This window comes from Eptatretus burgeri, chromosome 14, assembly GCF_056783735.1.
Source record: "Eptatretus burgeri isolate ZD-2024b chromosome 14, Ebu_testis_v1, whole genome shotgun sequence".
In the NCBI taxonomy this organism is placed as follows: Eukaryota; Metazoa; Chordata; class Myxini; order Myxiniformes; family Myxinidae; genus Eptatretus; species Eptatretus burgeri.
In genome coordinates, this window is record NC_140974.1 from 16,248,064 (window position 1) to 16,260,563 (window position 12,500).

Sequence of the window (12,500 nt, forward strand, 5' to 3'; positions counted from 1 at the left end):
TCCAAAAGGTCCTGAGTTCAAGCCCCGTTGGGCCACTGAATTAATACACCAGGGGGTTGACTCAGCCTGTCATCCTTCCGAGGTTGGTGAAATGAGTACCAGTATACTGGGTCGGTGTATACCCCAGTTAAAATAGGTGTACCACATCCCTGTGTCGTAAGAGGCGACCAGGGCTGCGTCAGGAAGGGCATCCTTGTGCCTTCATGGCACGTAAAACATGTGCCAAATCACAATGCGGATCATACGGATGATCCGCTGTGGCGACCCCTAATGGGAGCAGCCGAAAGAAGAAGAAATATATATATATATATATATATATATATATATATATATATATATATATATATATATATATATATATATTCCACTCACCCCCTCTCCATCCCTCTATTATTGTATGGTGAGTTTGGAGCAATAATTAGACATACAGTTTAAGGTGAGTTAGCCAGTCTAATGCTCTTGTGAAAAGGAGTTTTATCTCAGCAATGTCACCCTCAAGTATGTATGGAAGACTGAGTGTTGTTACATGGTCAATAGTTTGATAAGGTTGGCTGCAGTTACATCATACGGAACTTCAAATACACCACTTGTGCATCAAGTGGCCACAGCAACCACGTTCTGTTCGGATTCGATCAAGAAGCTTCCACGTTTTCTGAGGCAGATCAAAACCAGATGGCCTCACTGTTGGGTGAGTGATATCTCAGTGATGTCTGGGGTGAGGCATCGGGTGGGAATGGAGCGAATGGGCCAGAAAAGGTAACTATCGAATGAATTTATATTTCATGGTTCCAATGATAACACGCATTGCTGAATATAGCTGCATATCCACATATTTGGAATGAGTGCTTGCAGCCCAGCCAAGTACACAGTACTCGGACATTGAGACCACCAATGCCATAACCAAGGTGTGAAGTACTCCCACTTTGCCACACAGCTTGTTCCGGCGATTTTTCGTACTATGGCCATCTGTTTCTTGATCTTCGTAGCTGTTTTTCCGAGGTGCTTGCGGAAAGTCAATCTGTGGTCGCGTGTCACATTAAGGTTGGCTGGGGTCAGATTGTCGTGTACATTTTCACTGCAAAAGTTGACATTGAGGTGGGCCTGTGCTTTTTGAGTGTTAACATGAAACATTGAGATTACTGTCTTTATTGGGTTTGGACGCAGCCTCCACTTGCAGCGATGTTCAGCCATTATCGACAAGTCCGACATCAGTACATTTTTCATCTCTCCAAACTTTATTCCTGGGTGGTTACTGCCAGATCAACGGCACTTAAAAATTTCCTCGAAAAGAGGTGTCAGGTAAGTCACTCCGATATGCATTAAGGAGTATTGGGATGAGCATACCTCCCTGTGGGAGGCCATTATTTTGGGTTCCTTGATTTGGTTATTATGTCCCAAAGGAAGACTTGCATCTGTTGATTGTCCAGTTATGTCCACAGGTGGTGAGGATCTTGGTGCACAGTAGTATGCAGGACAGTTGTAGCATCACATAACGTTTATAAACAGTATCATATGCTCCGGAGAGGTCATCAAGTGTGACTCCAGACTTGAGTTTGTGCCAGAAACCAGCCACAATATTTATGGTAACGCCGAGCACCTGATAACAGCACCTTAAGTGTGGCTTGAATCCAGCTTGTTCTTGAGGGATGAGCATCTTAATGATAAGGCTAATCCTTTGAAGAATAATCTGCTCCAGTAATTTATATGTCGTACACGACAGTGATATTGGTCTGTTACTCCCAGGATCGCCAGCTGATTTTCTCGGTTTCAGCAAAGTAATGACCATTGCTACAAGTCAGATTTGAGGAATTTGGCCACTCTCCATCACATTTGAATATCGGTTAAGAGCCACTTTTGAGCAATTGGTCCAAGCTGATGGAGGAAGTCTCGAGGGACTCCATTTTTTTCCAGCAGCCTTCCATCTCTTTGTTACGGCTGTGGCAGCCCCGAGTTCCTCAGGGGAGGAGCTGTCTGAGAGCTCAAAGAATTCCAGTCAACTGGCCATTGACTCCCTAAATTGCCAACTGACATCATGCTTGTGACGCTTGTCGAGTGGCCCATTCGAGTTTGTGAACGGTTTTGGTGGCAACATCATCGGGCTTCACTTGTGGATTCACAGCCTCTGCAGCATTAGCCGCACCCAGTTTCATCAGAAGGCCCCATGCTCGGTGGCTTGAGTGCAGATATTGATACAATGACAGAATTGGAAATCTCTGTTAAGCTCTGTGCAGAGGTCTTTCTTTTGGATTTTTTTTTTTAATGTTGAGGGCTTCAGTCACAGACTAAATAGCCCTCATCAAGGCCAAGCCTGAATAAAAGAACTGATAAAAAAAAGCAAGGAAAGAGCGAATAGTCTAAGAGTTTTTGATGAAGTAAAAAAAAAATCTGCTTTTTTGAAAAGGGGAAGGTCATAAGTGTTTGGGAAGATGTGAGAAGGTAAAGAGTTCCAGAGATTGGCAGTGGAGGGAAAGGATTTGTGTTCATATTGCCACAACGATTTGCTTCGAGCATTGGAGGGATTTTCTTCCAGTGGATATTAAATGCTTTTATAAAGAGTTGCTTGCAGCCATTAACACACACGGCTTGTCAAGTGTCATTCCACCCCTGCAAAGCAATTTCAAACTAATTTGGGCTCGACATGTTTAACGGAAGGGTATGTGAAATCATGGTGGACTTGGGGCAGCATTTGAGGTGTTGACGCATTTCCTTTTGCAAATTTCCACTTTTACAGTAATTTTAATTTCATGCTTGGGGAAATGAAATAACGTGCTTTGGAATATTTACTTTTGCTTTTAAAATTGGGTGCAAATTAAATAAAATGCCTGCTCCTGAGGAAATATAGATTTCATGAGTACGATAAATACGTCAAGCGGCTCATGAAGATCCTCAGGTGGTCTGAGAAATACCATTACAGAACGACAAAATATATAGAAGACAGGATTTCACGTGCATGCTCTAACAATGAGATAAAACAATTAAATTCCAAAAAAAAAATCTTGGAACAACAACAAAAAAAGTCTTACTAATGATATTCCGTATCACTATGTATTGAAAAATAAATTTTAAAAACCTTGGCCTCTCTTTAACTCTTGTGAGAATGTCATTGCGAGAATGTTTTGAATGGCCCCTCATATTGCCATACAATCACGAGCAATGCAGGACAGTTTTCTCAGCTTATGAAGAAGAACATGTATGCACTCACAAATAAAAAAAATAAACTTGTATTCAGGTAACTAAAGGACAGTTTTGTTGTTGTTGCAATTTGTGCCCTTTGCAGATGTAAAGGACTCCTCGATGGTGATGCAAGATGACATATTTGGACCGTTAACGTGTGTGGTCCCTTTCGACACCGAGGACGAGGTGGTGCGAAGAGCCAATGACGTCCGATATGGGCTCGCGAGCGTCGTGTGGTCACGTGACGTCACCCGCGTTCACCGCCTGGCCGCCCAGCTCCAAACGGGTGTGGTATGGACCAACTGCTGGTTGGTGCGTGATCTCAACCTGCCATTTGGCGGAATGAAAGCATCGGGTTTGGGCCGTGAAGGAGCTAAAGATTCCTTCGAGTTCTTCACTGAAGTTAAAACTGTCATTGTGAAGCACTAAGTGGCAAACAGTATAATCTTTCCTCTGAGCATTGTCCGCTACACACCATTATGACAAAATAATGCTTTTACGATGACACAATATTCATGTTGATGTCACAGCTATCTCCTCCACCATGTCATTTGGCTTTTGAGATTTGATTTTAGTTGTTTTTGACAACACTAGAAATATAAACATTAGGCAAAAAAAATTGCATCAAATATTTTGGAATTATCCTTCCTGCTAAAGCTCTTTGAAAAGAGAAAGAGATGTCCAATAAAAGAGGGTCAAGTTCTGTGTTTGTTTCCAGATTGCTTTTTATCATGTTATCACTCTCATAATGTTTTCTGTTTTTTTCTCCTGTTCTTGCATGTTGCATCTATCTCAGGAACGTTTGGCAGGATTTTCAGATCTGTGTCCTCTGTCCAACTTGGACCTTGAGGGCCAGTGCCAGGGTCAGGATTTGGTGGTGCTTTTGCAGCAGCTCCACCATTTGCAAGGAAATCCTTGCATATTCTTGTATTCAGGTAAATGAAGGACAGTTTTTTCTGTCCTTTATTTACCTGAATACAATAATGTACAAGGCCTGCAGTTTCTACAATGATATTATAAGGCTTGTTGTGCAATTATACAAGGGCCTGCAGTTTTGCATTATTCTTTTATCCTTCACATTGAGAATCAGTTTGAGATGAGGATGTATGCATTAAGAGTGAAACCAACTGCAACCTGGACAAAGAGATTACAGGTGTGCACAGGTACAGTAACTATTCCCACTTCATTATTAGGCCCGATTAATCCCACTTAATTGTGGGGTCGGACATTTGGCTCAAGTCATTCCTGAACCAACGTTCGACTGGAGGTAATTTGGGCAGGAATTTGGAGTCTGTTAAGGGTGCCGGTGATAACTCTGCTACCCCAGACATGGTGGTACCTTTAAAGTCCACCGGCTAATTATATAAGCAGACGGGACACCTGGCCTAAAGTCCATCAGATGGACGGCACACCTCGTGATACAACACCTGACCTGCACACCAATCCGACAGTTTGTATTCGGGTCCGGAATCAAATCCAGACTAGACAGCTCAAATCCAGGGTAAAGATCCAGGACTTCTTATATGAGCTTTATAGCTCTCTTTTCCTCTTCTTTATCCTGCATCATATCCATAAAATGGCAATGATATCCAATTTGAACGTTATGAATTAGTATGATCCGCGGTTTATATTTTGTAAGGAAAACTGCAATCTTACACCCTGGAGCCATCTTGAAACCTGCTGAGTCCAAACATCACCTTTATCTCATTCCCTTGGCCCCACAGAGCAGGGAAATGTTCAAACACCGTTGATTGATGAGCAAAAAAAAAAGCAAAGAAGGCATCACAAGTTTTTGTTCATCTGAAAAAAAAAAAGATTTATTATTGCAGTAAATAGGAAAAAAAGGTTTTGCGCAGAGGGTGTTCCAGTGAGAGTGCGATGCTACTGGAAAAACAGAAGTGTTATCTTCTACGGATATAATAAGAAATACCTAAGTACCTCTAAGATGGTGAATCACAACCACGGGAAGCAATAGAAAATCTAATTTGTGATACACGACGTAGAAGGACCGAACTGACGACACTGCTTTTGGCTTTGCGGTATCTCGTGTAAAATTTGAAACTTCGGGAGCAAAGCAGGTATTACAAATAGGAAACATTCAAGGCCACTGTGTTACAGTTAAACACAAAAGGGATATTGGCACAATCGAATTAGCAATCATTCAAACGTACCACATCAAATGTTTGCCGATGTCTTCCCAGTGCAGAGATTCGTAATTTGGGGTGCAAAACATCACGCCTGCTCTTCGAGAAGGACACCTTTGGATCTTTAACATCCATCAAAAAAACAGTGTTGGCAACCGGATTAACATCCATATCCGAGGGAAGGAACACACATTGATGCCTCACCCTGCATGCGAAACTCCAGTATGCTGGTTTATAGCTGCGTCAGGGTTTGAACACAGGCTAGACAGCTTTGAGATGAATGCACACACCTCATTGTCGAATGAAGAACTTGTCTTGCTGGTGAAGGCTACTGTCGATCTGTGTAGGCAGACATGTATAGAAAAATGGATGAAAACAACAGGATGTTGATTTGAGGTATGTAAGTGAGGAGAAGCTGACATTTCGGGCGTAAACCCTTCATCCGAGATATTACTCCAAGCATACGAAGCAAAATGTGTGGTTAGAAGCATTTGGTTCACTTCTTTCTGTCCGTCCGTCTGTCCATCCACAAATGTCAGTTTATGATCAAGGAACAACTTGATTTTAATTGAATGTTTTATTTTGAACACGTATTAGAACATGAATCGGAAAACGTAAGTGCTGTTTAGCAGTATTTTGGCTCTGAATTTGTCCTGATTGCACATGCGCAGAGAGGAGTTGAGATTTAAAAAAAAACAAAAACAAAAAAAAACTTTACTCTGGCTGCCTGTCCAGCAGTGAAACAAAACTAAAAACCATTCCAAACAGGAAACTTATTATTTCTGAGGACGTTATAAAGGACACAAACAACAGGCACGAATCACTAATGTTACATGTTAGATCGAGTGGTATAATAGTCAGCGGTAGTAAACTTCCGGAATTGTTTTTTATTCAACTTTTAAAATACTTATTTTAATTTATCATATAATTGAACACTGTAGAACACAAATCACCTTCTTATCACTTCCAAACACCTCCAGTTTTACAGTACTTGGACATGTTAAATAAGGTGGTGTGTAAGACACTGCACTGCAACAATGGTGCTAAACTTCTGGAATTTTATTTTTATTATGCCCTTTAAAATCATTTTTCTGTTTCAATTGAAGTATATACTTGTTTCAATGAAGTGTTAATGCCTGAAATGTCAGCTTCTCCCAGCTTCCAATGGCGGCTAGCCGATCTCAAGAAACGTCCAGTTGGTTTCATCCATTACACCCACCTCAAGGCGACTCAGGCAGTCCTGCAAGTGAAAATTTCAATTAAAACTGAAGCTAATTGTTATTGCTAATGGTTAAGCTCACCAGTAATGGTGTTACATGAACAAGTAGTTTGGCACCTAAAGGTATGTACGAGTGGAATGTTATCCGAGCTGGTGCATCCATTTTTATTTTTATTAATCTCAATGAGAACGATGGCTTTACTGTATTCATTGCCTCATGATAGTTGCAATGCTGGGCCTTAAAGGTGAAACACATCACCCAGAATTCATTTGTAAGATATAAATTCTTCTGAAAAACAAACAAACCACAAACCTGTCAAATTATTGCATCATTAAAACCCAAAAGGAAAAAGATTGTCGAAAAATCGCGGTTTCTTCAATCACTGTTTTCATTCATCGCTCGGTGTTTTTCGAGGACATTTGAAAGCCAAAGCTGGTCTTATATATCAGTGCTGCTGAAGACTAACTTCTGAAGAAGGTCATCCAGGTTGAGGAAAGCTCCAAAATGTTTTTTATAAACGTTCTTCCTAACCCCGTTGTTTATGTGTGTCTGTTGCTCGGGATTGTTAGAAGGTCCATGTACACCTGTTGGTCATTTGTTCTCCCCACACAATGAAATTTATCAAGGGTTTCAGGATCCAGACAAAGTCATTGAGAATTATTGAAAATGCAGTGGATGACACTCAAGCAAGGTTCGGTTGGAGTGAAGACCACAGTGGCCAGTTGCACTCTGCATTTGGGGAAATATGTTCATTTTGAAAAACAGTTCACTGACTCTTGTGAAGTTTCCTTGCCAAGAGCATTCAAGGGGCCACAACCGCCAGGACTGCCACACAGGCTACTTCCCTCGCTCAAGTACTGTTGCACCGCACGGTGGATGGCAGATTCCACCAGCCGTTTGCTCATGCTCTTCAGTTCTGCTTCCTCTTCAGCCTTTCTCTGGCTTTGTTCACCTGCAGGGGGAACACATTGTGGGTGAGCACTCCTCAACCTCTCATCCTAGAATGCACTATAATTGAACATTCAGCTCAAAGCAAGAGTTCATAGGTTATAAGGAGTTAAAAGGAACTTCAAAGCTGGAGGAGGCCATTAGACCCTTCAAGCATGTACAATACAGTGCCTATGGAATGTCTACACCCCCTTTCAAATTTTTCACCTTTTGTTGCCTTAAATTGCATTAAAATAGACTTTTCCCACTTTTATTTACACATTGTAACCCACAACTTCCAAGTGGAAAACAAATTCTGCAAATTTCAGAAAACTCATAAAAAATACAAAACTAGAATATCTTGGTTGGATAAGTGTCCCACCCCTCTTATAATAGCAATTGTAAATTAGCTCAGGTGGAATCAATCACCTTCAAAATCACATACCAAGTTAATTGGCCTCCACCTGTGTTTAATTGTGGTGATGCTGATTATTTCAGAATATAATCAGCTTTTCCTGTAGGTTTCCTCTGCTGGGTAGTGCATTTCACAGCAAAGACTTAACCATGAATGTGAAGGAGCTTTCAAAGGACCACCGGGATAAAGTTGTGGAAAGGCGCAGATAAGTGGATGGGTATAAAAATATTTCAAAGGCCTTGAATATTCTTTGGAGCACAGTCAAGACAATCATAAAGAAGTGGAAGGCGTATGCTACCAGCGAGACCCTGCTGAGATCAGGCCGGCCCTCCAAACTGGATGACCAAGCAAGGAGACTGATCAGAAGGCCACCAAGAGGCCTATGGCAAACTTGGAAAGAGCTGCATGCCTTTATGGCAAAGACTGGTCACTGCGTGCATGTGACAACAATATACCAAGCACTCCAAGTATGGCCTGTACGGTAGAGAAGCAAGACGAAAGCCATTACTCAAAAAAGCCCACCTTGAGTCTCATTTGAGTTATGCCAAAAACCACTCCGGCGATTCTGACGCCATGTGGCAAAATGTTTTGTGGTCTGACGAAACCAAGATCGATCTTTTTGGCCTAAATGCAAAACATCACATTTGGTGCAAACCCAAAACAGCACATCACCCAAAGAACACCATCCCCACTGTGAAGCATGGTGGTGACAGCATCATGTTATGGGGATGCTTCTCATCAGCAGAGACTGGGGCACTTATCAGGATAGAAGGAAAATGGATGGAGCAAAATACAGAAAAATCCGAGAGGAAACCCTGCTGCCCTCTGCAAGAAAGCTGAAATTGGGACGGAAGTTCACCTTTCAGAATGACAACGACCTGAAGCACACAGCCAAAGCTCCACTGGAGTGGCTCAGGAACAAAAAGATAAATGTCCTTGAGTGGCCCAATCAAAGCCCTGACCTAAATCCAATCAAAAATCTGTGGCAATCAACTACCTTTCCAAGGAATCTTGAAGATTGCTGTCCATCAATGCTCCCCATGCAATTTGACTGAACTTGAACAGTTTTGTCCAGAAGAATGGGAAAATATTGCCCAATCAAGGTGTGCAAAGTTGGTAGAGACCTATCTCAACAGACTTACAGCTGTAATCGCTGTCAAAGGTGCTTCAACCAAGTATTAACTCGGGGGTGGGGGGGTGGTGGGGGCGGATGGACACTTATCCAACCAAGATATTTTAGTTTTATATTTTTCATTAATTTTCTGAAATTTGTGGAATTTGTTTTTCACTTGGAAATTGTCAGTTACGATGTGTAAATAAAGATGGAAAAAGTCTGATTTAACGATATTTAATTCCAGGCTATAAATAAGGCAACAAAGGTGAAAATTTTGAAAGGGGGGTATCGACTTTCTCGAGGCACTGTTTCAAAGAAAGTACTGCCCTACCCTCACTGCTACTAGATACCTACCCAACTCAAATTATGCCTACCTAACTTAAATTTAAAGCTATCTCCTGTTTCTGCTGCAACTACCTTTCCAAGGAATCTTCTCAGGGTCCGCCATTACTAGATGCCGTGGCCAAATTAATCAAACACAAGACCTCAGCTTACGTGAAACATGTACCACACGTGCAAGCTACCTTTATCAACACGATATGCATGTACAACCATGAGGCCAGAAATGTTTCAGACATTTCTGACCAATCCATTTTGGGGTTCCTTTGTGGTGTGCATCTTGTAATGACAATCTATTTACTAACCCTCTTTCTTTCCCACTTCTGCTCAGCATGATATATGTTTAAATTGAAAGCAACTGGCAGTTTGAAACGAAAATATGAATGCAAGTGGCTCTTTATGACCTCAACCATGACTTCAAGTGCCTCTTTGTTTGCGTTATGATGGATATCGAACCTCATTGGTATATTTTCTTGGTCTATGATGAACCACATGATTTGATTGTCAGAATTGTGAGTTCAGTACTGTACAGTGCAAAATCATAATCATCAGCTGCTAGTGCTAAGATAACAATCATTTCATGAACCATAATTCATACTCTTAACAGAGCGTCGGTTCTGCCGAAGCATATTCTATGGCGAGGGTTACAATGATGGACGGGTCGCCACTCCGACACAAGAAGTTGAACGAGGATGTAAAATAATATCGAAACATTTTTGCGAAAAACCTTTTTTACAAGATGAAAGGACTTTTCTCAATTTCTATTTTGGTCCCAACTTAAAACAACTCAACCATTCCCCCCCCCCACCCCAATCCACGTACGTAATACATAAATGACCTAATGTGGTTTTTAATGAGACCAGCGACATGGAATAATATAACTACATCGTTTGTTCCTTGCAACAAACTTTGAAAAATCGAGTTATTGTTTGAATGTATCTGCACTTCCAAATGAGTTGCTGAACAAACCCTGTGATCACAACTCCTTCGTGTCACCAAGTACATTGGACAGCCGGCTTAATGTGAATTTTGAAATTGTGTATTTGCTCTCCTGCACTGCATCGGTGTGTCTGTAAAGTCATGGTGTGTGTGTGTGTGTGTGTGTGTGTGTGTGTGTGTGTGTGTGTGTGTGTGTGTGTGTGTGTGTGTGTGTGTGTGTGTGTGTGTGTGTGTGTGTGTGTGTGTGTGTGTGTGTGTGTGTGTGTGTGTGTGTGTGTGTGTGTGTGTGTGTGGTGGTTGAGATAGGGGCAGGGGGGTATCAGGCAGCTAAGTTGAGAAAAATAACAGCAAATAAAATGAAAGGGGTCTGCTTTTTTAAAATGCAGCACAATTACTGCAGAGTAGCATCATTTGCATGGGGTGAAACTGTGCCACTGATGCAGTGCCCTATGTAGGTTAGAGCAGGAATTTGTTCAGCGTAGCAAGTGCCGGTGATAGCTCATCTTCTCTTCATGAAGGACACCATTGGATCTTTAACGACCACCAACTGATGCTGGCAGATCGAACACCCAGTTTGAGGTTCATAAGAGTGACGGCACACACATTGCATCACCCTGCCTGTGAAACACCAGGAGGATAGTTTATAGCTGGGTTGAGATTCGAACCGAGACGTATCTCAGAGGTGAGTACGCAGCGAGCCCTCGAGAAAGGGAGGGGGGAGTGTTACAAGGGAGAAGGGAGGTTATACGATTTGCCGGACAAGTAAGGAAAGAAGAGAGAAATTTTGGAGGAGGTTGGAGTAATAGGAATTGGCAAGTATTGAGTACATGAATGGAGGGTGTTGCAGTGCAAGGAGGCTGAGATCAAAGCAGTAACCAACGAGAATGGCACTCGCTAGAGCACAGTAACCCCGCTAAGTTGAACAGTTTAGTTTAGGTTTTGTGTCACACTGATCGGCTGGATCTGGATCCGGACTTGAACCAAAATCGAATCAGCTTTTTCTTGTCATCTAACGAACTCATCACCAAGTTTCATCGTAACTTTGCCGTAACTTTTTGAAATATCATGCTATATTGTATCGTTTTTGGCCCCATCTCTCAACGGTGAAGAATCACTGGAAAAAAAAAATGATCGTATCCAGATTCAGATCTTCATCAACACTGAATCGATTCATCCTTGTCACACTCCCAACCTGTCCACCAAGTTTCGTGTGAATCCATCCATAACCGTTTTAGATAATGTGCTACACATCGTTTTTGGCCCTCTCTCTCAATGGTGAAGAATCACGAAAGAAATTCTCAGATCCGCATCTGGATTCAGATCTTCACCAAAATTATACGTTACTGTCCTTGACCGGTCAATGACACACAAAATAAAACTTCAGAACGATGGTTTGAAAATTGTGGCCAAAAATCGTGTGACAAACAGACAAACAGACAGACCAATATAGTCTAGATGCCAAACAGCCATTTCAGGGCAAAGCGTGCGTTAGCATCATTATGAAGGTTTTTGGTTGATTCATCCTCTCTGAGCTATCCTGAATCAGAATCAGCTGGGTGCCAGACTCGCACCCTTGAGGAATTTTTTTTAGAGGCGAAAAACAAAATGGCCACCACCGACTTTCGATAAATTCTGTTTTGGGCTCGATCTTCACTTCTAATGCACTTACACACAATTTTGGTGTCTACTACTATGTTTCATGCGACAGACAAGGTAAACATTGATGATTCTCTCAAGATTGGACGAAAACAGATGGCAGAATTTGAATCTAGATGGCCAACAACCTTCAACAAGACACGAACCAAGAAAGTTACCCTGATGACTTCGACCAAAAAGAGCATCAAGCTGGATGGAAGGCCAGTATATGACACCGAATGAATCTACACCCGAGTCATATGTCTCCAACAATACAGGGATATTGATATCAAGGATGTCCTCTCTTATGGATGTCCCCTGTCCCTCTCTCTAACCCTAACTGTCCCCTGTCCCAGCCTCCTTGTTTGATGAGAGCGGTGCGATGAGGGCTCAGTCGAAAGCAATCCTGAAGACGAAACTCCAAGTTGAGCAATTAAGTCGAATCCAAGGTGTTCCAGATGCTGTCATCATTGATGGATGCGCCATGTTATGGACTGTACATTGGCCCACAAATGGTACAGTTGAGGATTATGTGATCAACTTCATGGGAACCATCAAATACCACCTGGAGTGTTGTGACGTATTCCTGATTT

At 42.0% G+C, this 12,500-nt stretch overlaps 1 protein-coding gene and 1 long non-coding RNA gene across 3 annotated transcripts in view; one reads left to right on the forward strand and one right to left on the reverse strand.

Annotated features, from left to right (window-relative positions):
• ALDH8A1 (aldehyde dehydrogenase 8 family member A1) overlaps nucleotides 1-3,879 on the forward strand; it is a 48,193-nt gene extending 44,314 nt beyond the window's left edge. For both annotated transcript variants that reach the window (XM_085853802.1, XM_085853803.1), the window contains one exon: nucleotides 3,278-3,879. In XM_085853802.1, coding sequence (XP_085709928.1) covers nucleotides 3,278-3,603 — 326 coding nt within the window. In that variant the 3' untranslated portion in view covers nucleotides 3,604-3,879. The remainder of the gene's footprint in view (nucleotides 1-3,277) is intronic.
• Nucleotides 3,880-5,880: 2,001 nt separating this feature from the next.
• LOC147012711 (uncharacterized) overlaps nucleotides 5,881-12,500 on the reverse strand; it is a 34,153-nt gene continuing 27,533 nt past the window's right edge. The window contains exon 2 of the long non-coding RNA XR_015051040.1: nucleotides 5,881-7,490. This is a non-coding gene — a long non-coding RNA (uncharacterized LOC147012711). The remainder of the gene's footprint in view (nucleotides 7,491-12,500) is intronic.